The 23,960-nt window shown below is 44.3% G+C and overlaps 1 protein-coding gene across 4 annotated transcripts in view; it reads left to right on the top strand.

Moving 5' to 3' along the window:
* CARHSP1 (calcium regulated heat stable protein 1) overlaps positions 1-23,960 on the top strand; it is a 29,069-nt gene that overhangs the window by 3,190 nt on the left and 1,919 nt on the right. For 3 of the 4 annotated variants that reach the window (XM_090151613.1, XM_031606918.2, XM_090151611.1), the window contains exons 2-3: positions 14,436-14,628; positions 15,002-15,124. In XM_090151613.1, the coding sequence (XP_090007739.1) occupies positions 14,456-14,628; positions 15,002-15,124 (296 nt within the window). In that variant the 5' untranslated portion in view covers positions 14,436-14,455. Of the gene's footprint in view, positions 1-196; positions 218-14,435; positions 14,629-15,001; positions 15,125-23,960 lie in introns of those variants that run through there. The other variant, XM_090151612.1, reaches the window with a different exon arrangement.

The following is a 23,960-nucleotide window of genomic DNA, read 5'->3' as shown; positions in this document are numbered from 1 at the left end:
TGCTGCTGTGCTCGGTTTCCTTGAGAGCCTGAGAAACCTTTGGGGCTGCTGTGACGTGATAATCCTGATGAATTATTTTGGCAAATTTTATTTTCATTGGTGTGGTTGAAAGGTTGCGGGTTTTTTTTTTTTTTTTTTTTGACTGCTGTTCTGAGCATCACCTTCTGACTTCTGCGTTGTTTGGCAAACGAGCAAAGGGAGGCAGCACGTGGCTGCGGTGAGTGACCCTTTGCAGGAGCGGGGCCGTGGCTGACGCTTGTCCTGCAGCCCTGTGTGCATCAGGGCAGCACAGTGTTGTGCCACCTCTGTCCTCGTGTGACCTGTTCACCTGCTTCTGGCCACACGTACCCTCTGCACTGCCCTGAGCATCTGCTGCTGTAGCTTTCCTATGGCTGTATTTATTTCCATCAGCAACATCCTCCCTTATTTGCATGCTCGTATCCCCAGAAATATCTGCATGCAAATCACTTGAAAGCAACTCGATAAAGCTGGGTTATACGGAGTTCTGTCATCTTTTATGGCTGTTGCTGTTTGGGTAGAGGTGTACAACTAGTGAAGCCAATCTTTGTGCTAGAGGGATTGCGTGCATCGCAAATACAAATGCAGCATTATAGCAAACCACTGATGTCTGGTGTTGCACTGTGTGACATGGGGCTGAATGAATGGTGGTGTTGGGTTATCTGTAGGCTGAGGTTGCTCTTGGTGCTAAATATTGTCCTGGGGCACGTGTCACTGATGTGTGAGCAGTGAGTGCTGCAGAGATGAAGGGAGCCTTGGGGGCAGAGGTGCTTGTTAGAAGAACCAGCAGATGTAATCTCTGAGAGGGGATTAAAGGGACAAGACAACACTGGGCAAGTTAGCACTGAAGTGTGATAACTCGAGTGAGAGTGTTGCAGTGTTTCTGCTTGGGAATGTAAGTGAGCAATGAGAAACTGACCAGCAGCTTGGCTATGGCTGGGGGGCCTCAAGGGGAAAGCTGTCACTAGTTTTACTTCCTTCTGCTAAAGTTTCTACTGGATAATTGCCTATGGGAAAGACTCAGCAAGGAGTGATGGTAAATTCTGAAAGCATGAAGGAGTGAACGCTGTCATTAGTGAAATTGGATGAGATTGTAACACCTCGGATCCGCACTGATAAATATTCTGATGTTGGTGGAGGTCTGCCCCTCACCTGGGGAGTTTCTGAGAGAGTCTAAGGAGAGGTGCTTTGTTTGCAAAGTGCAAAACCCCACAACTTCCTCCTGAGGAGAGCAAGCCATGAGCCCTGTGTGTGGTTGTCACAGCCCTGCCCTCAGCTGGGAGCAGAGCTCTGTGCTGTGCAGGGGTGGTGGCAATCTCTGGGGAGAAGGAAAGAAGTAAATAGCTGTATAGTTTTTTTGTGTGTGTGTGTGAGTATGAAATTTTTGAAAGAAACCTTCAAATGCTGCTTTTTGCAACAGGTTGTGGTGGAAACTAAACAAAACGGAACTGCTGAAAGACTGGAGAGAAATGAGAGATGCCAAGTGGTGATTTAGGTCTGTGTGAAGTGTTATTCCTTGGCGTAGCTCAGCTAAAAAGAAAAATAGGAAGCATTAATCTGCCGAACTGCTTTCTGTTTTCTCCCAGGGCAGGTAGAGATGGTTGTTTTGCTTCTGTCTGTCGTGGTCTAATATTGTCTTTTCATCATATCCAAGGCGGCCCCCTCTGCAGCTCAGCTATCTTAATTTCCTCTGCTCTCTGCGCTGCTTGTTTCCGCTCTGCTGTTCAGCCGCGCTGTCTCTGGGGGCTGTGGAGGGGATTCAGAGCCAAGTGAAGCAGCCGTAGCCTTGTGAGGCTTTCTGCTCCTCTAGCTCTATAATTTTGTTCCTTTGAGAAACCTTTGCTAGCTAGGCACTGAGTTCAGGTCTTTTCTGTGCCCGTTTTCATTATTCACAACAGAAGTGTGGATATAGAGTACGTGATGCAGCCCAGGTTGTGAGGAAGAGCACTGATGAGGCAGTAAGTGGTGCCTGTGCAGCTTTCAGACATAGTGCTGCACGCAGCAGTGTGCAACTCTCTGTGCTGCAGCACTGCTTCTAGCAGTCACCCCTTCCTGAGAACACACAGCTGCCTCTTACTGTGGAGCAGGGCTTTTTGTAAACAAATGGGAGCAAGGTCACTTGGAAAACTTTGCTTTTTCCCCGAGCAGTTGGTTAGCAAGTGGGGAAAAAAAAAAAGGAACAGAAGATGCAGAGGTGGAGCTGCTCTGTCACGTGGTGGCATCTCTAAGCAGTGTCTGAGGTTGGGTGTCAGCTGCAAGGTGCATCTGGGAGAGGAACTGAGATGATGCGTTCTTTCTCTGCATGGTACAGAAAGGCATTTACTTGCCTTCCATTTCTGTTATTTGTGGGCCACGTGGAATGCATTAAAAAGATGCTTGCTTGCTGTGCCCCAGGGGAAGCTGTAAAGCATCGTGCAAGTCAAGTCTCAGCTTCTTTGGTTTGGCCACAGAGCTTATGGGTAAATGGGGCGTGAGTTCTGCCCTGGGAGCCTGACCTCATGCTGGTGGAGGGGGCTGTAACAGCCTGGAAAGCCTGGCTTCGGCTCTATCAGTTTTCATTTGAGTGGTTCCTCTGATGTTACAGTTTTACTGTCTGGCTACAGTCCTGCTGTCTGATCTCAGAGGTTTGCTGGTTGGTTGGGTGCCGCTGGCTTGAGGCAGTCGTGCAGCTGCTTTTCTCATTGGGTCAGTTTGAGATAAATAGTAAGATAACCTGAGACATCCTTTTTAACCAATGATTGAGTTTCTGGGGGCTAATGACCCTAGCATTATGACATTACTGCATTTACTAATGAAATTTGGAAGATGAATAAGTTCAGTTCCTTATGTCTATTAACGTTTTTGACCCACTATCCACAGTTTTGGACTCCTTGGTCCTATTTAACACTTGTCTTGAATTCCGTGTTTCTCCAGGGCGGAGCTGGAGGTGTGGTGATAGATTTGAATGATGTTTAAATACTACTATGTTTCAAGGATGGGAAATTTAAGCGTGGCCTTTGCATTCCTGTGGGGCTGCTGGGGTAGTAATTCTGCTTGGTACCCTTTGATGATGTGTTTCACCTAGCAGCTGGCTCTGATCTGTGTGCTGCCTTGAAAGGTGATCGGATAATGGAGGGGTAAAGGCACTGAGAGAGCAAAGTAACCAGCAGTTACACCCAGGAGTGGCTTTCCACTGAGAACAGTGTGATGGAGAAGGGCTCTATTACTGTACTCTGGAAAAAGCATGCAAGGCTGTGTGCTGCACGGCCATTGTCCTTCCCTATGGCTCCGTGCCCGATCCGATCAGATCGCTGCGTGTAAGATAGAGGAAAGCAGAGAACCTTGACCCAACAGTTTCACTTGAATATTAAACAGTGCTGATCCTTTGCCATGCCTCATGGGCAGCATATGACTTCGGAAGTGGCAGAGTATTAAGAGCTAAAGCTGATCCCAACAAGAAGAGCAAAGTCCATGCTGGTACAGCTTACAGTGGGAAGCTGCAGGCTTACAAGCACTGGGGGCTGCCATAAAACTGAGGTAGGAAGCAAAACTGGGTTGAGTGTTTCATGTCTGTGAAACACAAGGATGGTGTGGTAGGTGCTTCATTGCTTTCCTTACCTACAGCTCTCAAAAGGCTGTTTACTCCCCTGACTACCAAGGTAAGGAGCAGGGAGGCTTGCAGCAGACCCAGCATCTCTGATGCTCTCCTTGCCCTCCCAGTGCTGCCTGGGTCAGGGAGCTGGGATTCTGTATTCTGAGTGGTGGTTTTGCCCTTGAAGCCTCTGTGTCTTAAAACCTTTCCAAGGAACATCGCTTTTCTCAAGTTTTTTTCCCTTGCCATTTTAAGGGCTGTCTAGACATAGTCTGTCCAGGAAATGATCATTAAATCTCACCTTTCAGTTTGGGAGGAATTTTGGTTTTATGAGTATACTCACATGTTTGGTTTCTGTTGACCAAGGCACTCTAGCTTTAGGGAAGATAATGCTTTATGAGCTCCTGCTTTTTGGTGGTTGTTTGATGGCTTTCTCTTCATGATACAACTGCAGAAAGCTGGTCAAAGGCATTTGCTTGTTTTCAGTTATGTCAGCTACTTGATTAAAATAAACCACAGTCGTGATTGCAACTTCTTTACAATTACTTGAAAGAGGAAATGTAACTACTTAAAAAAAAAAAAAAAAAAAAAAAAAAAAAAAAAGGAGGGGGTGGGGGGGAGGGAAGAGGGGGAGAAAAAGCATTTCCTGTTTACAGAATTTATACCTATTACTTTATTTTAATGATTATTTTTTAAAGCAGTTTCATTATTTGTATCAGTTTGTTCTCTGTTTTGCTATGGAAAGCGTGTCTGAAAACTGGTCTTCTGCAAGTCCCAGGTTCTGAATGAGTGTACGACTTGTTTCTGTGCAGAGGGGCTGCTGCTGCCTGCTTCAGGGACTCTGGGGAGCTCCAAAAAGCTAGTCTCACAGATGTGTAGTGCAAAGGTTCTAGGTAATTTTTATCTCCATGTGAATCCACGTGACTCCTTTCTCTTCTCATCGTTTCTTTTTTCCCCCTTACTTTTATTTTTCTTATCACAAAACTTACACGAGAAGGATTTCTCCTAGGGTCATGACATCAGATATATTGTCTTTTACCCACAGCAGCAGTTTCCTTCCCTTTCTAGGAAGGAAGCTGAACTGCTGGAGCCGGCCAGAGCTGCATCTGGCAGAGCCGTGGCACAGATGCTGCCGGCTGCACCCCAGGGCTGTGGGGCTGTTGTACGGCTACCTGTGCTTTCACATAGTGGCCTCTCCCATCCTTCCGCCCCTCTGGCTCTTTTGTGGCAGGACTTCTCCTGGAAATCCTCCCGGAGGAGTAAAACAAGAACCAAAGGGATTGCACAGCTGACCTGGCTGTAACTGCTCTAATACAGTGCCTAGTATAAATTAAATGTGTACTTTACGTAGGTTTTATTTTTTTAATAAAATCATATGTTTTTAATGTCAGTTTCAAACCTGAAGAACGTACATGCCTCAAGATTTGTTTTGTTGCCTCTATCAGTTGATTATTTTATTGATTTTTTTTTTTTTACCTTCCCTGGAAAGCATCTGTTGCTTGTTTCCTTGCTTTATCTTGCTTAGCTTTTAAGCATTAACTCAGTAGGTGTAAATAACACTTGCAGCATCTCTAGTTCTGGACAGCTCTGGCCTGTTCCGTACGTTTCCAGCACATCACTGGAGCTGGGGCTCTCGAAATGGGAGCGTGGTAAATAGTTTTGTTGACGTGTAAGTAGACACGAAATCCAGGCTCACACACATGGCTCTGCTGGCTCTGCGATTTCATGGGCAGTAAAACAATACCATTCCTGTTGCCATTTAACTGACTCTGAACTCTGAGAGTGAATGTGCTGAGCAAGAAAAACTAGTTTTTGCATGCGTGGTAATTGGGCTGAAAGCAATCAAACTTCTGTAGGTCCATTTTCGTGTTAGTCAGATAAGAATGATGCATTACCTGCAGCAGACCTGCTGGACTGCTGGTATTGTAAGATGGATTTGAGACTAAAGAGATTTTTCTTTTCTTTTTTTTTTTTTTCTTTCCCCCTAGGAATCTACTTCCCAAACTGTTTCACAAAAGAATGTGATGGAATTTGTTTAATGTCTGTTTTCTGAAGAGTTCATGGTGCTTGCTGAAGTGGCTGTTGTTCCTGAAGCAGTTTGGGAGGTTGTGAGCGGTGGGTGTGTGCCTCAGCTGTGTGACTGCTAACACAGACCTGTTTACACCTTGTAGAGACGACCTGTTTGTCAACACTGCAGACCACATATGGCTGGTGGCAAGTTGTGTGAGTCACCCTTGTTCCCTGGCAGTGGAAGGTACGGCTGTACCCTGCGGTGCCCCAGCACTGCAGCCAGGTGTGAGAAGGGATCCTCCCCTGCTTGGAACTGCTGCAGCCTCACCTTGAGCACTGCGTGCAGTTTGGGCACCACTGTATGAGAAGGACATAAAACTATGAGATAGAGCATCCAAAGGAGGGCTGCAGAGATGGGAACTGTTCAGATTTCAGGAGCTTTTCCTGAGAAATACAGATCCTTATCTTCTTTCTCGTGGCTTGGGAGAGCACTTTTGTTAAAATCTGCAGGAAAGGAGCTGACAGCAGTTAAATCACATGGCACCCGAATTCCCTGAGGCAAGGCTCTATGCTGAACACTTCTGAGATTATTTTACTTCTTTGAAGATGCTGAAATAGAGTCCTGCACTTGGAATTAATTCTTTCTGGCAGTGTCCTGATGAATTCCTTTTCTCTTGTTTCTGTCAGAGTTGTGCTGGGTACAAGGGCTGAACATCCCCTGCTGCTGCAAGCTTTGCTGGCCAGGGCTTTTCGATGAGCAGAAGCTTGCATCTAGTGTGGGGGGAGCTGTAATGTACGTTGGGTTGAGAAATACAGCAGAGGGAAGAAAAATAGAAGTACAACTGTGAAGTGGGCCAGTGGTCTATAAGCTTATACATACATAGCATAAGCCTTGGAAATAGGGCACAAATAGGAATATGTGGGTCAGCATAAGGAAGGACTTCAGTGGAAATTGAGAATATTTCATTGCTGGTCAGCAGAAACTAAGATTTTTTTTCATCCTTGTGTCATATACATAGGACTTGCTTTTTTTCCTAAGAAATTTCAATAAATTGTGTATTTGTCAGTCACTTATTGATTTTGATGTAGGTTCCAAATGAGGTCTAAATCATAAGCCTTTTGGTTAATTTCTGAGAGATAATTGGAGTATTTTCGGGAGGGATGTTGAAAATGATGTGTCGTGTTGCAGGGCAGTGAGACTGGGGTCAGAACAGTCAGAACATAGAGCTGGGGCTGAAAGGACTCTGGTGTCTGTGGGTGCCTTGTGGCATTGGTGTGGTGGCTGAGGTATTTGTGAGTGACTTCTTTCTCAGCACCCTATTATTTGCCTCTTGCTGTTGGCAAGATGTTGGCAGATGAATTATCCTCAGAGGAGAATGTTTTTTTTCTTTTCCTTTGGTAATACTTTAAGGTCTCAAACTTCCGTGATTGTAGACCTTTCTAATGTGATCTGTTTTCTCCTACTAAAATGTTGATTAGGGAGATAACACAGTGAACTAATTGTTCTGAGAAACACTTGAGCCACACAAATATTTCAGGGGATTTTAGCAGCCTGGAGATCTCACAATTGCACACGAGCAAACATACCTATAACTGTGCTTGACTTTCTGTGTTGTGAGGAGGCTGGAAAAGGAAGAACTCCAAAGTACCTTAGGGTTTACGTTCCTTGCAATTGCATGGTGTTGTGTAAGTCAGTTTGCCTTGTGGATAAATGTTAGGTGACTTAGACACTTTAAGAGAGGCTACACATGTTCTAGTGTAAATATTTTCTGCCAAAGTGACGTAATTCCTGGAACAAACTCACATGGGATGCACTGGCATGGAAGTAATGGCAGGAACAAAGCTTCAGGCTTACAAAAGCACTAAAGGAAGATTGTGGAGCTCGAGAACAAGCGCTGGAAGGGACAGTTTGTTCCCTGTTCAGCCATATATTGTGCTTCATCTGGGAAATAATGTAAGTTCAGTATGATTGAAGCCCATTTAGCAAGAATAAATTGATACATATTGAGTGTTGCCATTTTATCCAAGAACAAAGTTCCCAGTTCTGGCTAATGGCGTGATGAAGGGAGCAGGAGGCTAGTGTGCAAGCAGTGATTATTTGCTGGAAACCATCAAATGCTGAATAGATAACGTCTTGCTCTTGGTCCACACAAAACCACCTAACTCATCGACAAACTGAATTTTTAGAACTATTTGATGCTGTTAGGGTTTATTGTCTAAGAAAAAGTAATTGCAGCCATTCAAGTGTGAAGTCACAGGAGCAATTTAGAAATCCTGAGATGTGTTTTAAAAAGCCACAAGGTTTTTCTTTTGTAGTTAGAAATGTAAAAGCAGGGAAAAGAACAGAAAGAAGCTTGTAGCCCTCCCCCTTTCTGTCTCTCTCCCATTTGTGTCACCTCTAGTGGAAAATTTAAGGCTTGATTTATGAATAAGCCTGTACTCTTCTGTGTGCTCCTCTGAGCTAATGCTGCCCTTTGTCTGTTGTATATTATGCCCTTCCCTTTTCTTTTCTTATCTTATTTGCTCTTCTCTGTGTTCTGAACTCTGTCCTTTCTTAATGTCTTTATATTCTCTGTCAATTAGAGGGAGATTTTTTTCACATGTCAGTTAAGCTGTGGGACTTCTTGCCACAGGATACTGTGGTGCTAAAGGGCTTGGGAAGGGTTTGACAAAGCTCCTAGTACGTTATTAAATATCACTGTGCCACCTCCAGCACAGCATTTGTTTAAGCTTTATGTTATGGGATGTTGGAAAGATGTTGAGAGTAAGTAACCCTGTGTGCTCACCTTGTATTTCACTCTGACCCATGCAGACATTAATGGCTACTGGTGTCAGACTGGATAAAGTCATCCTGATGTTCCCGTGTCACTGCAGAAGTCTGTGATCTCTCTTCTCGATTACCCTCCCTTTATTACAGCCTGCGTGAGACATGTAAGATTAACTATCTGAAGAAGCCAATACATGCTGTTGTGTGCTTGTGTGGTGTATTCTGCTCCAAGAGAGGAGCGGTTGGTGCAGGGCTTTCCTGTCCCTGGCAGTGATTTGGCATGCATCTGGGCAGTGCTGTGACACCAGCATCACTGCACTGCTACAGAAACCATTGGGGTTATAGACTGACCGCGTTCCTCCCCAGCTTGTGGCCTCTTAAATTTAATATGTTGTTAATCTGTACACTCTTACTTCAGGCAAAACCTGGTGAGTGCTATCACCTGTGGCAGCTAATGCACTCCAGCTGGATACAGCTTCCTGTGGTGGCTTACAAATAAAAGACTCTAGCTGGCTATTTGTGCTGGGCAGTTGAGAGCAAGAATTTAAAGCAGCATCAGTGATGGCAAATGTGGGATTTCTAGTAAAATAGGCTCTTGATTCCTCTGTAGTTTTGTTAGAGTAAGTCATGGAGTATCACCATACAGCTTTCTTTATAACCATAAACCAGGTGAAACATGCACCTACCTAATCCAACTTTCTACTCTGTTCCTTAACCTAAATGCATTTTTTTTTATTTTTTATAAATCTGTCTGCTTGCATGAACAGTGAAAGAAGATGACCTGTAAGAAAATCTCCTCTTTATCAGTGTACTTCACGGGCTGCTGCTGACTTGGTTCCCCTGACATCCCTTTTGTGATCTCTGCTGTGCAGGGTGGGTTTGGGCTGCTCCAGCAGGACTGGTCTCAGATGCATCAAGCTGCTCAGTGGAGGAGCACGAGGGCAGCCATGGTGTTTGGGGAAAGGGTGCTTGCTGTTGGGCTGCTTGTAAATAAACTTCACTGCTTAAACTTTGCCTAGTTCTAATCCAAACTAATCTGCATGCGTAGATGAGCAGTAGGAATTTTCTTTGTATTTTATCTACCTTATAATTAGGCTTTTATTGAATGTGGGGACAGTTGGGCAGTGTCCTGGTCTCCAACTGTGGCCTGCTAAGAGCATAATGTTTATACAGTAATTCTTTCTGTTAACACATCACATGCATGTTGCAAGTGTTCCAAGTTTTAATGTTAATTGAAACGTCAGTATTAATTGTGGAAAGTTGCTCATAAGCAAACTAAGCTGGAAGGAGAAACTTTCTGCACCCTTGGTCCCTCACATTCATCAGAGCAAGGTAGTGGGAGGAGTGGGAATGTGCATGCCTTCAGTGGGTGACATGCTGCTTGGGATTCTGCCCTGGGGCAAAATTGTTCTCAGAAGCATTCAGTGTGTTGTGATGCTGGTAGTGTGTGAAGGGATCATTCACAGATAGAGATGACTGTGACGGGCTCCAGAAAACCTGGTCCTGCTTTTTCCTAAGTGTTTCCTTCGTTCAGGAGAACCTAGGTTTCCTTAGTAGCATTGTGGTGCTGTTCAGAATATTTAACATTTCCCCGAAACTGTTCAGAGTGTTTAACGTTTCCCCAAATTTGATGTGTTTTTAGAGGTATGGGATAGTATTAAAAAAGGACAGAAGCACAGTGTGTAAATGTGCAGGGAAATGACGACACTTGCATGTCACCCACCATAATTATTTCCATAGATTATTTTTTGAGGGGAGAACTTAAGAAATTTCTCCTGCATGTACTGTATCCTATGCATTGTATTTTGTCTATGTTTTAGTGTGGTGCATTCCTGCAGTATTTACAATAAATCTGTGTTGGTCAGAGTTGATTGAACTTTGTGTTGGAATAGGCGAAGGCAGTGTGTGGTTGGAGTGCTCTGAAGTACAGCACCTGGAAGTGTCACTACCTTCCATCACTTTGCCTTCAGTCAGTAGATAATGGAAAGGCAAATACTGTACTGGCTCAAGGAGAAGAGATCCTGCCCTGATTGCCTCCTCAGTCAGAGCTGCATCTCGCTCAGCTGCTGAGGTGGGGCAGAGAGCTGGCTGAGAGCTGCTCTTGCTTTGCAGAGCTCAGCTCAGAGCCAAGGGCAAGGTCAGAAAAACCTTTGTAAAAATTCTCAGTAGCTGAATTTGGAAGGTGTGACCTGCACAAGCGAGGCAGGCTGGGAGGACTTGGGTGTGGGTGTTGATTTTGGTGTTTGCTGGTGTGCACACAGCCTCACATCTGCTCAGCAGTGCACAGAAGTGGGTCTGGCACTTCTGCTCCTCCAGGAGGAGTGCTGTCAAGTGAATCTGTGTGTGAGTAACATTACAGTAAAATCGCCAGTCGCTTCGGAAAGCCGCAGGCTTCCTGTGGCTGCTCAGGCCTCTGCCCTGCTCTGAGCTGTGCTCTCTGTTGGGCAGGCAGCTCCTGCATCTGCCCTGCAGAGTTGCTGTCACGTCTGGGCTGGTGTGACAGAAGGTACCAGGCTGTTTGGTTGCTGTGGCCGTGGGCAGTGAACAAAAAGGGCATTTGTGCAGTGCAGTGGTACCGCGTGTTCCACACTGCTTTCTATCTGAAGAGCAGAGGACACAAAAGTAACCTAAATGGGAACAATAACCTAGATTAGCACTCTTCTAAATCCGTTTAGCCTGTTTTGTTGTAAATATTTCTGTGGCTTGTCTGTGTTTTAAAGAAAAAGAGAGAAAATTCCGGCTCTCTGCCCCTGTATCAGGATGGGGATGGGCAGTGCTCTGTTTGCCTGTGACTGCTGCTGCAGATGAGTGCAGAGCTCTGCGTGTCGCTCGTACCTGGTGGTTTATATTTAGAGGAGAGAAAGCGCGCGTTTCTGTGGAAGCTGCTTTTTCAGTTGTGCAAAAGCTTAAGTCAGGTGCTGAGTTATGAGAATGAGGTTTTAATCATTTAAAACAGTTTAAATTTTAATCATTTAGCTTTTTTTTTTTTTTTTTCCCCTGTGACATATTAGAGTTGTAGTCCTGCCACTTCATAACATGCGCTCCTTGAAAGCAGGCTGCCCAAAGCAGAGGCCTTCCCAAATCTGAGTCTTCCTCATACTGGTCACTGCAGCAGGCCTCTTTGAAGAAGGCTTGGAAAATCACGTCCTTTTGGTGTTATTTTGGTCTTAACTGAATGTTGTCTGTGATGCTGGGCAGAGCATTAGCTGGTGGATTGTAAATGCCATCCATATTTGGGCAATTTAAAGCCATGTTTTTGTTTCCATCTCTGTTCTACTTAAGAGGAGGGTGGAAAGCTTAAGGTGGTGCATGAACATGACTATCCACTTCTACCTTCTCATACCCTGAACAATTAAACACAAATGCCTTTGTTCCCCGGTGACTTCATTCTTAAAAGACCTTTTTAATTTTAGTCATTAGTTTCAGGAGGGAATAATGAAGATCTGTCATTGACATGAAGGCTGCATCTCTAATGTGTGAGGGATCTGCTCCATAATTCATGGGCTGGAGAGTGTGGGTGTGGAAGGGACGGTGCAAAATGGAGATGAGATTTCAGTTCAGTGAGGCTTGGACCTAAAGACAGCTTTTCTATTCTTCGTGATATTTTCTTGACCTACATCACTACACATTTTGCTCATCCAGCTATTTTTAGATTTTCTAATTTAAGAACATACCAAATTATTGGTTATTTTTGTAATACTTATCCTGTCTTTTGTGATGGGAGTTTGCACACCAGAGCAGTGCTGATTTATTTCTCTTCCATCTGTCCCTTTGTGTACTTGTAAGCTATACAGACGTGTGCAGAAGTGTTGCTGTTTCTCATCATTCCCTCTCTTCTTGTAGATTCCTTGAGATTTTTCTTGTTGTGTGATGAGCCATGTTGGTGTGCTGAGAAGAGGTCCTATGCTGTAGGACATGAATGAGAGCAAACCTGTTTCATTCTACATTGAGTCTGAATGCAAACACAGAGTCATTGCAGAAATTTTGTAGCAGGCTTGGATCCACCGAAGCACACTGTGGTGTCTGCAGGCCAGAGGGATTCGTGCAGTCAGCCATCGCCTTCCAGCTCTACTTTGCATCATACAGAGTAAACTGTATGACTCTGCCTGAAGTGAATTAAGGAGCACACGGGATTTTCATCTTCTAGTTGAGCTGAAGATATTATAAGCAATAAAAGATGCACTATAGCCAAGCAGCAGCAACAGTGAATGAAGCTAACACTGGTCACTGCACAGTGAAAATAATCTCCAGCAGTGAAGATGTAGCCTTTATTTCTGCATTTCTTTTTGTGATATTTCTTTCTTGTAGCATGTGTTTGTGTACAGGTGCAGGAAGCTCCACTGTGCTGTCAAACCCAATCTGTCTGGGGCATGCCAATGCCTGATGTTGAGGTTAATCTCAGCACTGGGAGCCATTGCCTGTGAGCAAAGCAGAAGTAAATTCTAAAACACCTTGTGTTAGTTATGAAGTGATCTGCTTTCGATGAAGCTGCCTTGTTCAAGTTCAAAGGCCGTCAACTTTGTACAAAGAAAATTGAACTCATTGAATTTCTTAGAAGGGTAGAAAGGATGATGCAGGGAACTACTGACTGCTGGGGAGAATCATGGAATAGATTCTCTTGGGAGCTTGTAAAGGCATATGGAAGAGAGGAAAGTGATATGGAATAACCAGCATGGCTTCACCAAAGGCAAGTCCTACCATACCAACCTAGTGACCTTCTGTGATGGCATAACTGCATCAATGGACAAGGGGAATCCACTGATGTCACCTATCTGGGCTTCAGTAAAACCTTTGACACAGTTCCTTATAATATTCTCCTCTCCAAATTGGAAAGATATAGATTTGATGGGTGAACTGTTTGATGGCCAACAAACTGGCTGCTAGTTCATACTTGGAAAGTAATGGTCAATGACTCTGTGTCTGGATGGAGATCAGTGATGAGTGCTGTCCCTCAGGGGGTCAGTACTGGGACCTGTACTCTTCAATGTCTTCACCAATTACATCAAGAGGGACTGAGTACACCCTTAGCAAGCTAGGGGACACCAGACTGTGTGGTATTTGACAACCCAAGGATGGGATGTCATCCAGAGAGACTTAAGCTCAAGCAGTGCCCCCAAGAGAGCTTCACGAGGTGCAACAAAGCCAAATGCAAGGCCTTGCATCTGGGTTGTGGCAACCACCACTGTCAGTGCAAGCTAGGGGACAAAAGGATTGAGCACAGCCTTGTCAAACAGGGCTTGTGAGCGCTGGTGGATGGCAAGCTGGGCATGAGGCAGCAATGTGCCCTCACAGCCCAGAAAGCCAACTGTATTTTGGGCTCTATCAAAAGAAGGGTGGCCAGCAGGTTGCAGAAGGTGATTCTCCTCCTGTGTCTGCACTGGTGAGACCCCACCTGGAGTACTGCATCCAAATGTGGAGTCAGTACAGGACATGGATCTATTGGAGCACATCCAGAAGAGGGCCACAAAAATGATCCAAGGGATGGAATACCTCCCTGTGAGGACAGATGGAGAGCTGAGCCTGTTCAACCTGAAGAACAGAAAGCTCCAGGGAGACCTGAGAGCAGCTCTTCAGTAGCTGAAGGGGGGCTGAAGGGAACCAGTTTTGTTGTTGTTGTTTTGTTTTGTTTTTAGAGGGATCTGCTGTGATAAGACAAGGGGAAATAGTTTCAAACTAAAGGAGGGGAGATTTCAGTGGGGTATAAGAAAAAAGTTCTCTATTATCAGGGTGGTGAAGCACTGGCACAGGTTGCCTGAAGAGGTGGTGAGTGCCCCATCCCCAGAAACATTCAAGGTCAGGCTGGACCAGGCTGTGGGCAACCTAATTGAACAACCTAATTGAACTGTCGGTGTCCCTGTTCCTTGCAGGGGTGTTGGACTAAATGACCTTTAAAGATCCCTTCCAACTCAAACGATTCTATGAAACAGCAGGAGATTTTGGTTAAACTATGTCCATATGTACTTCAACAGGAAATGAGTCATATTCTTGCAAAATCATAAGCTGAAGAATTTGTGACTTCGGTATGAAAATTTCCATTTGTGAGTAAGTCAGATCTTCTTCTCTCTCTAGGTTTTTCTCAGGCATCAGGAATGTCTTCTGAGCCTGCTGCATCTGCCTCAGAGCAGTCCCCCTCCTCTCTGCACTCGTCCAGTTCTCTTCATCTGCCTGAAAACCGCAGGACAAGAGATCGCTCCCCATCTCCCATGAGGGGGTACCTCATCCCCAGCCCGCTGCCCACGCGGCGCACCAGGACGTATTCAGCGTGAGTACTGGGAAAAGTGCACTTAGCTGGGACAGCCAAGTGATTGCGTTTGGGCAGATTGATCAGCCCCTCGCTTAGGTGAAGGGAGGTTGAGTTTGTTGTATCTGGAAAGTGCTTTGGTCTTTTACTGTTATCTGTTCCCCTTAAAATTTCATGGGATTAGAATTTTATTAGTCTAAATTGCTTCTAGTTTTCTACAGTCCATTTGGATGAAGAAAGTTGGAAGTATTTCCCTCTTTAAGACCAGATTGGTACTATTGAGTAGTTGCTGCTGAGGTTATTTGAGCCATTGTGCCCGTTTGCTTGGAGTGCTGCAGCTGAACCTTCTGCATCCGTGCTCACAATGAACTGCTCTTTGTGCTCTATTTCCCAGAACTGTGAGAGCATCAGAGGGTCCCATCTACAAAGGCGTCTGTAAGTGTTTCTGTCGCTCTAAAGGCCATGGCTTCATTTCCCCTGCAGATGGAGGGCCTGACATCTTCGTACACATTTCTGAGTAAGTTGCTGCTGAGAGAGCTGGAGGCTCAGTTTTTTCTTGATTACTTAATGCTTTAGATACATCACATTCTAAGAGTGACAGGCTATAAACTGTCCTTAATACAAGCAGTTATGCAGATGTTACAAAAAAAGAAGACGATAATTTACCTCTGCCAGTATTACTATAAATCTGTTGAGAACTAGTAGATCATTTTATCAAGTCTACTAGAATAAGCTGTTTTGCCTCAACCTTTTCTCTGCTAGGGGGTTCATTAGTAGCTCTGCTTTTTTCCCTTGAACTCATGAAGATCTGTCATATCTGAATATACCTTTTGATAAATCAAATGAATTGAGTTTTTCAAGTCATGATTTTTTTGCTTCAGTCTAAAACAGTCTTTCCAGTTTCTTTTCTAAGCGTGCTGCAGCCTTTAAAAGTTACTAAAAAAAAGGGGGGGAGTTGAGGGGGGAGAAAATATAGCTGTGTGGATATTTTCAGTATGTAGAGATAGGAATCTTCTTCCATACTTCTGCTGCTTCTCTTTCTATACATCCCATAATCGCATTAGCCCTTCTTGTCCTTAGTCTCTTGCTGAGTTGCTTATCTGCTCTGACCTCTGCATCCTCTGCAGCATCAGAGTTTGGTGCAATCCCAGTTGCAGTCTGTCATCTTCTGGCAGCAGGGCCTGCATTCCTGGCTCCCAGATACATGACTTCATATTTTGTTGCACTGCAGCACATTTGATTTGAATAGGCCCTGCTTGCCAAGGGATCCAGATCACTCTGACTGTCTTCATTATTTATTGCTTGAGTGATCTCCAAGTTTTAATAGACAAACTTATATTTGTTTCTGGATGGGGTTGTTGGCCAGCATGGGGGTTGAAACTGGCCTATGTTAGGATTACTTTTCTCCATCAATTACTTATCTTTTTACTTATCGGTGTTTAGTCTAGCTATTGCTTACAGTGTTGAAGCTATGTAACCCTTATTTGTTTTCCTTGGAGTGGTTGTCCAGTGGTAAGTCAATAAAAGCCTTACCAAATTAACTCAAGTGTCCTCAGTTATCTTTTCTGCCCATGCAGTTAACAAATCTCCTTTGAAAATGAGCACGCTGGCATTTTTCTAGCTTTTCTGAAATATTTTCTGCATGATGGACTGTTAAGGGTACACAAACTGCTTCTGCTGTTGATCGCCCTCCAAACAGCTGTAACTCAAACTCCAGTGATGTTTTACTGTTAGTCTATTTAGCCAAAATCTCTCTTATGCTGAAGTCCTATATGACACTACAAAGATCTTTTTTTGGCTGTTGTGATTTTAGTGGTTTGTGCGAGAGGCCCATCTCACAGGAATCCCTTCCTGTGGGCTGTGCTACTTTCTGTATTGATCCTGTACGCTTCCAAAGTGCTTTGAGCTGTCTATATGCTATAGTTAAGTGAGTGTACCCTGGATGCGACGTGCCATCTTTATCCTTTTTTCCACCCACTCGATCCATCCTAAAAACTGTACTGAACAAGTTGTGGTTGTAAAAGTTCACAGGCAGCTACATTTCTTATTTTTAGCATATTTATGTTGCTGACACTTCTGTTTGCCCTCATCCTTATCCAGCCATGCTCTCAGCTTGCTGTCCCCTAGGTAAGGGATGAGAGGGGGAGAGCTGTTGTTTGGGCAAGGGATAGCATGCTCCAGCCTGAGCTGTGGCTTCCTAGGTCTCAGTTTGGTGTCCTAGCCCTTGGGTCATATTTCTCCTCTTCATTTTTAACTGCTTCATTCATATTTGAATTAGTTTCTGTGCTGCTGGGGACCAGACTATCTCTGTAAGTCATGCTGTGCAGAGTAGTGTACACTGCAGTTTTCCTGCAGTACAGCAGTTCTCTTAAAGCAGAGCAGTTTCTTCTTTCACCAAACATGAGAAAATTGGAGGGGCCTCTTCTGCCCTGTCTGCTGCTGGAAGGTGTCAGTGCCTTCCTGGCACCCAACCCACTCTCAACAATCCAGTGATGGAGTTCCACTGCCTCCCTGGCTGATTCCTTCCTGTAAGGAACAGGTTTGGTTCCTAATTTTTCTGGTGTTCAACCCACCTTTCTCTTGCTTTCATCGTGGCCCTTCATTCTCCACAGCAGATAGGTGATACCTTTCTTTTTTAAGCTTATAACTTCTGTGTTCACAGATCACTTTTTCTGGTGATGTGGGTTGGGTGTGCCCAACATAGTGGGTAAGTTGATGTGGTTTTGAGCAGTCCATAGGAATCCCACTTGCCTTTCTCAGTATATATAGGTGTGAGCATGTACAGGAAACTTCCTTTTTTTTTTATGCTCTGGGTCTTTGTGTTAGACTGGGATTTGGGCTGAAACCTGTGTGCCTGCAAAGACAAGGCAAGGAGATAGTTCACTAGAGAGCCCTGATGAATTAGTGACCACACTTTTTTTTTTTGAGGATTTTCTTTTTAAAAAGTAGCTGATGTCTTGGAGCCAAAAAGCATGTGCAGTGCTTGTGGGTTCTCTGTGGTTTGCTAGTGCTCGGCTCTGAAGGGGAAAATACTGCAATGCAGACAGGCCTTTGGTTTCCTGACCCCATGTTTGATGATTTGTAGAATTGATGCTACGCTTTTCCCAGTGCTTTGACTCACAGCACGTTTGTGTCCCAGGACAGATCCTGCACTTGTTGTGTTTTTCTCACACATTATTTTGTGACCACAGGAAAATATGCTTGTGGACCCATAACTCTGGTGAACTGGGACAGAGAAAAAGATAGCTGATATCTTCTGATGATGTCTCAGGTGGAGGTACAGTCTTGTTCTGTTGCTGGCTGTACTGGAGAGGTACCAACAGTGTCATCTTCCTGCAGCGAGGAGCCCAGCTGTGTCCTGGCCACTGTCCCACTGCATCACAGAGACCGATTTCTGAGCTACCTGTGCTTGTGGAGACATCACACTGCTTGCTTTCCTCTCTCTGCTGTATCACTGTATTTAAAACAGTGTGTTAATGCTACCATCTTCTGTGTGGCTGCTCGCCTAGTGGAGTATAATGATCCTGACTGGAAATTAACTGATAATTAGAAACCATCTGAGAGCTGAATCTGAGCTGGGGGAATGATTCATCCAGCCCCTCTTCCTTTCCTGTGAACTAACAACAGTTTCTGGGGCTGCTGGGAAGCCAAATCCGTGCTTTCTGATTTCCTTCAAAATATTTGAGGCATTTTATCTTGCCTGCTTTGGGCTGTGCACTTCCTTCCTGATTTCTCTCCTGGTATTTCTCTCCTGGTGCCTTGCTGCAACTGTTAAGTATCTGAAATAAGCACTTTGTGTGTGTGGGGGGGAAGAGGCTGCAGAATACCAGTTCTTCCTTAGGGAGGGGTTTGGATCTTAGTAAGATAGGGATAGATTTTCCTAAGAGTTCTCCTTTGCACCCAAGTTGGCTCAGGAAACTTGTATGTTGCACCAATGCACATAGGAATTCCAGCTTGTTGTGTTTATAGCAAAACTTCTCCAGAATCTCTACATAACTGTATAAGCCATGATAGCTGAAAGTCAACACTTGCACTGTATATGTAAGCAATGTGGTGGGCAGTGCAGGACACTGTAGCTGCCCAAGGACAGGGGCTCCCTGGTTAGCAAGCACAGAACACAACAGTCAGGGCTTTGGTTTCTGGATGTGAACAGTAGGTATTGCTGTGATGGTATCTCAGTTGGGTGCTTGTAGATATCTGAGCCCAGGTAGAAATCTTTGGAAAGCTCTGCTTCTTGTGATTATCACTTTCTTCCTCTTAGTGAGCTGCATGGTGTTGAATTGGCTGTTCAGAGCAGGTATGGAGACATAACAACCCTCAAGTGTGGATTCCAAAATCATGACAAGAGATCTCTGGAGACCTGAGCAAGAGTATCACACTCTTGTATCAACATCTGGTGTGCTGGAAGAGAAGAGCAGCTTCCTTCCTAGCTGTGGGAGGACCAAACCAGGGCCTCAGAGAGTAGGGCAGTCTCATAGCAGAGATCGTGGTTGTTTAAGCTGGGATTCCTTAGTGTTTGGGCCTCTTTCAAACTTGTATTTCCCAGTTAGGAGTGACTGGTGGGCAACTCCTGCTACTGGTTTGCCTGCCAACCATCTTGATAAAGACATTGCTGGCATTGCTGATCTCAGCTGACGCCGCATCGGAACGCATTCAAAATTAGAAACTCAGGATAGTTCATTACTGTGCTGAGTCCTGTCGTTCAGTGAAGATGCAAGTTCACAGGGAGGTATGCTGAAGGGTTAAATGAGCTTTAAGAGGCTGGCAAGATAATGCAGTCCATCGGTCTGTAGGAACTGTCAGTCTTGTTGGCCAACAAGGCTCAGAATTAACTGAAAACTTCTGTTCAGAAATATTTCCATTTGACTTAGTCTTTGTCCCCAGAGGTTTAACTAGAGCCCTGGAATATGAATAGCAGCTGTGAGGAGGAAGAGCTAGAACAGCCCTTATTTAGGTAATTTCCTAATAACCTCCCACCTTCCTAAAAATAGTGCAAATAAAATGCTCCACTGTACCAGGCTGAGACTGAGCTGGGAAATGGGAGTTGCTGGATAAGCTAGAACTCACTGTATTGTCTCATTCTGACACTGACACAAAAAAAAAATTTCCTATTTTTAGCTTAGTATATCAAAGAATGTTAAAGTTTCTGGATGAGGAATTTATATATACATAAATATTTATTATATATTATATATTCATATATTATAAATATATATATATATAAATGGATATACATGTATATCCATTCATTTGAATAGGAATGTGCATACAGATCTCTTTAAAAAAAAAAAAAGAAAAAAAAGTGAAGGTCTCCACCTCTGCTTTAGATCAACATTCAATGTATAGCTAGAGTAAAAATAGTTTTTAAAAGTCTGTATTTAACTTGTACCAAATTATCCAGGTAAATTTTGTATAGAGTGGCTGCTGCAGGCAGAATGTCTTCCAAGATCTGTTTACTTTCTCTGATCTCCTCCAGCTCATTTACCTTGCAGCACTTAAGGCAATTGCTTCCTGATGGAATCAGGATCATCCTGCAGCTCAGCCATCTCATCACCTTTCAGGTGCCATTATACTGTTCTTTCTTGACACCACCAAAAAATACTGCACAAGCTGGATGCTGTTTGTTTATAAGCCTTGCTTAGTGATGCTGATGCTGGAGCAAATCTGCATATATCCAGTACCACTATTTCCAGAAGCAGCATTTGGTAGGCAAACAGCAGTTACGCCATTCACAAATGGATGTGATTGGGCTGCAAAGAAAGACCTTTGTCCCCAGTGCATATGAAGATCCACAGGACAATGAGTTAATAATCTCATTTTAGGTAGGCACCAAGAGTGACTGACAGAAAGCTGCAGGGATGAAAAGAATATCTGTTCTGTGGGAGACAGGTTTAATGGCTGTAAGCAGAGTGCGAAATTTGAGCTGTTTGTGTGGTCACAGCCTTCTCACATAACTTTGGGAAGGACAGAGTTAGTCTGCATCAGGTCCAGCCAAAAAAGAGTATGACAAACCAGAAGATGAGAGAAAGTACTGTTAGGATTGAATGAGGTTTTATCACAGCTTCAGCTTCTTGTAGCGTCAGTTTAAATAAGGTAAGAAACCAAGAAAGGAACTGATGCTGTCATGGTAATGCTGGTCCTGTAAGAAGTGCTTCCTAGTTGAGAAAAGTTCTTATGGGTTCTTTTTCTTATTCTCAGGGATAAAAAAAACCAGCACCACTTGGGTTGCAGATGCACTGGTTACTGCATTCTTACCAAAACCCATCCTGATATGTATATTTGTATTTCAGTTTTAAGCCAAACTCATCCCAATGAAGTCCACATCAGTTTCAGCATTTGAGCTGTACTCATTTCTCACTTCCAGTGATACACGATTGCTTTTAAGTTCCTGAAACAACAGCTGCCTTTGTGCGTGAGCGTGTTTTTGGTGCTTCAGGAGATAGCAGAAGCCCACTGTGCTTTTACTTCAACCACACCTTCTAAACACTCTTTGCAGATTCAAATGTTTATGTTACTGGGTCTCTTCCTGTTTTACAGGAGCTCTCAAAGAACATGTAAAGTTGCTGTTCATGAGAAAATCCTTTCAGCCCAACTTAAGATCCTTTCCTGGGCAGGGCATCCCTATTGTTTGCTTCCTGTAAAGTGGTGATTTCTGAACTCACTGCTTGCTGTGCACGTTCATCCTCTGTGCAGGAATCAAAGGTGATGCCTGGTGTTGTGGAGTGGGTGGCCACAATGCTAAGAGGAGATGCTGCCTTATTTCCAGCTTCAAGTAACTGCTGTGCCTCAGCTTGCTGAAACCCTGTCTGCAGCTGCTCCTGGCGCTTGAGGCCGGATGAAGAAACACTTTTCATTACAATTTGTTCCAGAGGCTCAGCTGTACTTGAGTAAATGTAGACTTTCTGCTTTTGCTTGTATTGTCAGTGCTCATTACATCTGAGTTGGAAAACATTTCCACTCGCTGTGTTTTTCCTGGTATTTCTTTGTGTGGATAATGTCTGTGTGGTAGCGTATTCTGTTGAAAGCTGATACCTTTGCTAAGGTGGGACTGCTGTCCTGCACGGGTTGTGCTGCAGTTATGTATTTTTTAGCTCAGATAACGAATCCTTTATCTTTTGGGACTGATGGCTTGCTCACCTGTTTGCGTGAGCACTGCAGCAGCATGGTGGACAGTCATAGCTGATGTTCATGAGTTACTGTACTCAGCAAGATGATGAAGCATTCGCTTGCACTAGATGAAAGATAAACTGCTTTTGGAGTGTTTGTTATTTTTATTTTGCTGTGGTCTCCAAGTACGTTCTCCCTGATACCTTTCTTTGGAAGGGGAGGGTTGCTGCCTAGTGTGTTTGTCACATTGGCACAGGAGGGCTGGGGAGGTTTGTTGCTTTGTGTTGGCTCCTCATCCCCAGAGTGTTCCTGTAGTTCTTGCAGGTCTGTCTTCAGGTTGCTGGCCTCAACTCTAGGTTTTCAGGTACCAATTAGTACAACGTGGCATGAACTTGCTTCCTATCAAGCTTGTCTGCTAACTCCTAATGTGTGCTTCAGCTGCACTAATGAGCAGCAGGAGGGCGGACAGTTCTTGACTTCATCTATGGCTGAAACTTTCTCAGAAGGCCCTGCCAGGACTTCAAGCCAGCTGCAATGGGAATGCACATATGTCTTGTTCTGGTGTACAGACTGTGCTTTGCTGGTTTTTTTTCTCATTTGCAGTGGTCAGTACTTGAGAAAGCATATACAAGGGCCATGTGACAACAAGGGTGTTGCTTTATCAGAATCAGGTGAATCTCTGCTCCCCAGAGGACTGTAAATACTGGATGTGCAAACTTTTTACACACAGGGAAATCTCAAACCTGTTAGAGGAATTGAGGGCTATAAATAAAGGCAGTAACTGAAGAAGACTGCCATAGCAAGAGTCTGGAGGTGGGGACCCCAATGCAGTCCTTGCAGTATGATACAGGACTGTGCTGATGACAGGTCATCTGGGGACTTCGGAGGTAAGTAAAGGTCAGTAGGATCAGTGTGTATGGGGAGGAAAGGCTGTCAGGACTGATCAAGAAGGATTTTGCTTGGCTTTTCTGTAAATATTTTTTTCTGCTTGCAATTTACTGCCACTTTCCCAGGCACCACCCTGAAGAGTTCATCTTAGGACATTCCCTCTTGGGTCTGGTGTATGGCAGATAGGGTCTAAAGAATATGTTTCAAGTGACAGGAATGCCTTTAACTCCTTGTAACAGACTGTAGATCTGTATTTAGATATGGGAGCATTTTCAATATTGCCTTGATAGGATCAGTCAGTGAAGAATAAAGTTTATTTCTTTTCCTCAACTTCCCATGTGAGAAGATAATTAGCTTCCACTGTACGTGCCAGCCTGCCCTGTGTTGCAAGCTGCTTCTGCTCAGCTGCAGCCTGCCAACACCAGCTCTCCAGCAGTGGTTCTGATGCATGAGTCAAGGGAGCAGAAGCTGAAGCAGCTCAGAAGTAGGAAGAATGGGAGAAAGGCAATGCAAGTGATGAAGTGTTTTACTTAGTTTTACAGAACTAAGGGAAGAAGCAAAATCTGATGTGAAGTTGCAACTGGCAGCAAGTGACAGTATATTTGTCTCTTATTAGTCCTGTCTGTCTTTCCTGTAATAGCAAGAATATTAACAATAAAGAGAGGACGTGAAAGGCACTGCTGAAGTCTTAGGTTCCTGCAGTGCATTTGTAAGGTGAAATTCCTGGGTGGTGTGAGCATGCTGTCAGTGAAGGCAAAACAAGCACAACTGTCCGGAAAAGACTTTTGTTCCCTCCCTCTGAACTCTCTAAAAAAGTACGTGAGCAAATCATGCAAATCAGGCATCTGGTAGATTTTATAATTAGTGTGTATCTGTTCTTCTGTCCTGCTCTCACTGCAAATTGTATCCACTGAAAAATATCTGAACAAAAAGAAATCGAAAGCTTGAATAGTCAAGGAAAAGGGAGTCCCCAGCGTGGGCTTGTGAAGTAACATCCTGTCAAAGAATGAGGAAAATGTGGTTCAGAAGGCATCTCTGCACGTCTTCACTGGCACATGCTGAGATTTTTTATTAAAAAGCTTTGACCTTGAACGTGAGGTGAGGAAGGCCATTACTCTTGGCAGCTCTGTCTCATCAGTACATCACTCTGGTCAAAAGGTGCCAGCCATTATTGCTTTCCCACTATTCCCAGATAAGACTCACAGTCATATCACAGTCACAGCTGCGGGGTGGGAGTCCTCCAGCATCGCCCAGCATCGCTGGTAGTGGGCAGGTAGAAGTGAGTGTGTGACTTGTGGGAGTCAGGTGCTGGAGGAGAGCTGCGTTGCTGTAACACATCAGAACCACTGTTTGTTTTT

The sequence above is a fragment of the Phasianus colchicus genome, chromosome 16 (assembly GCF_987193195.1).
Source record: "Phasianus colchicus chromosome 16, bPhaCol1.hap1.1, whole genome shotgun sequence".
Lineage (NCBI taxonomy): Eukaryota > Metazoa > Chordata > Aves > Galliformes > Phasianidae > Phasianus > Phasianus colchicus.
Note: the sequence above shows the minus strand (reverse complement) of the source record. Positions and strands in the feature narration are given on the sequence as shown.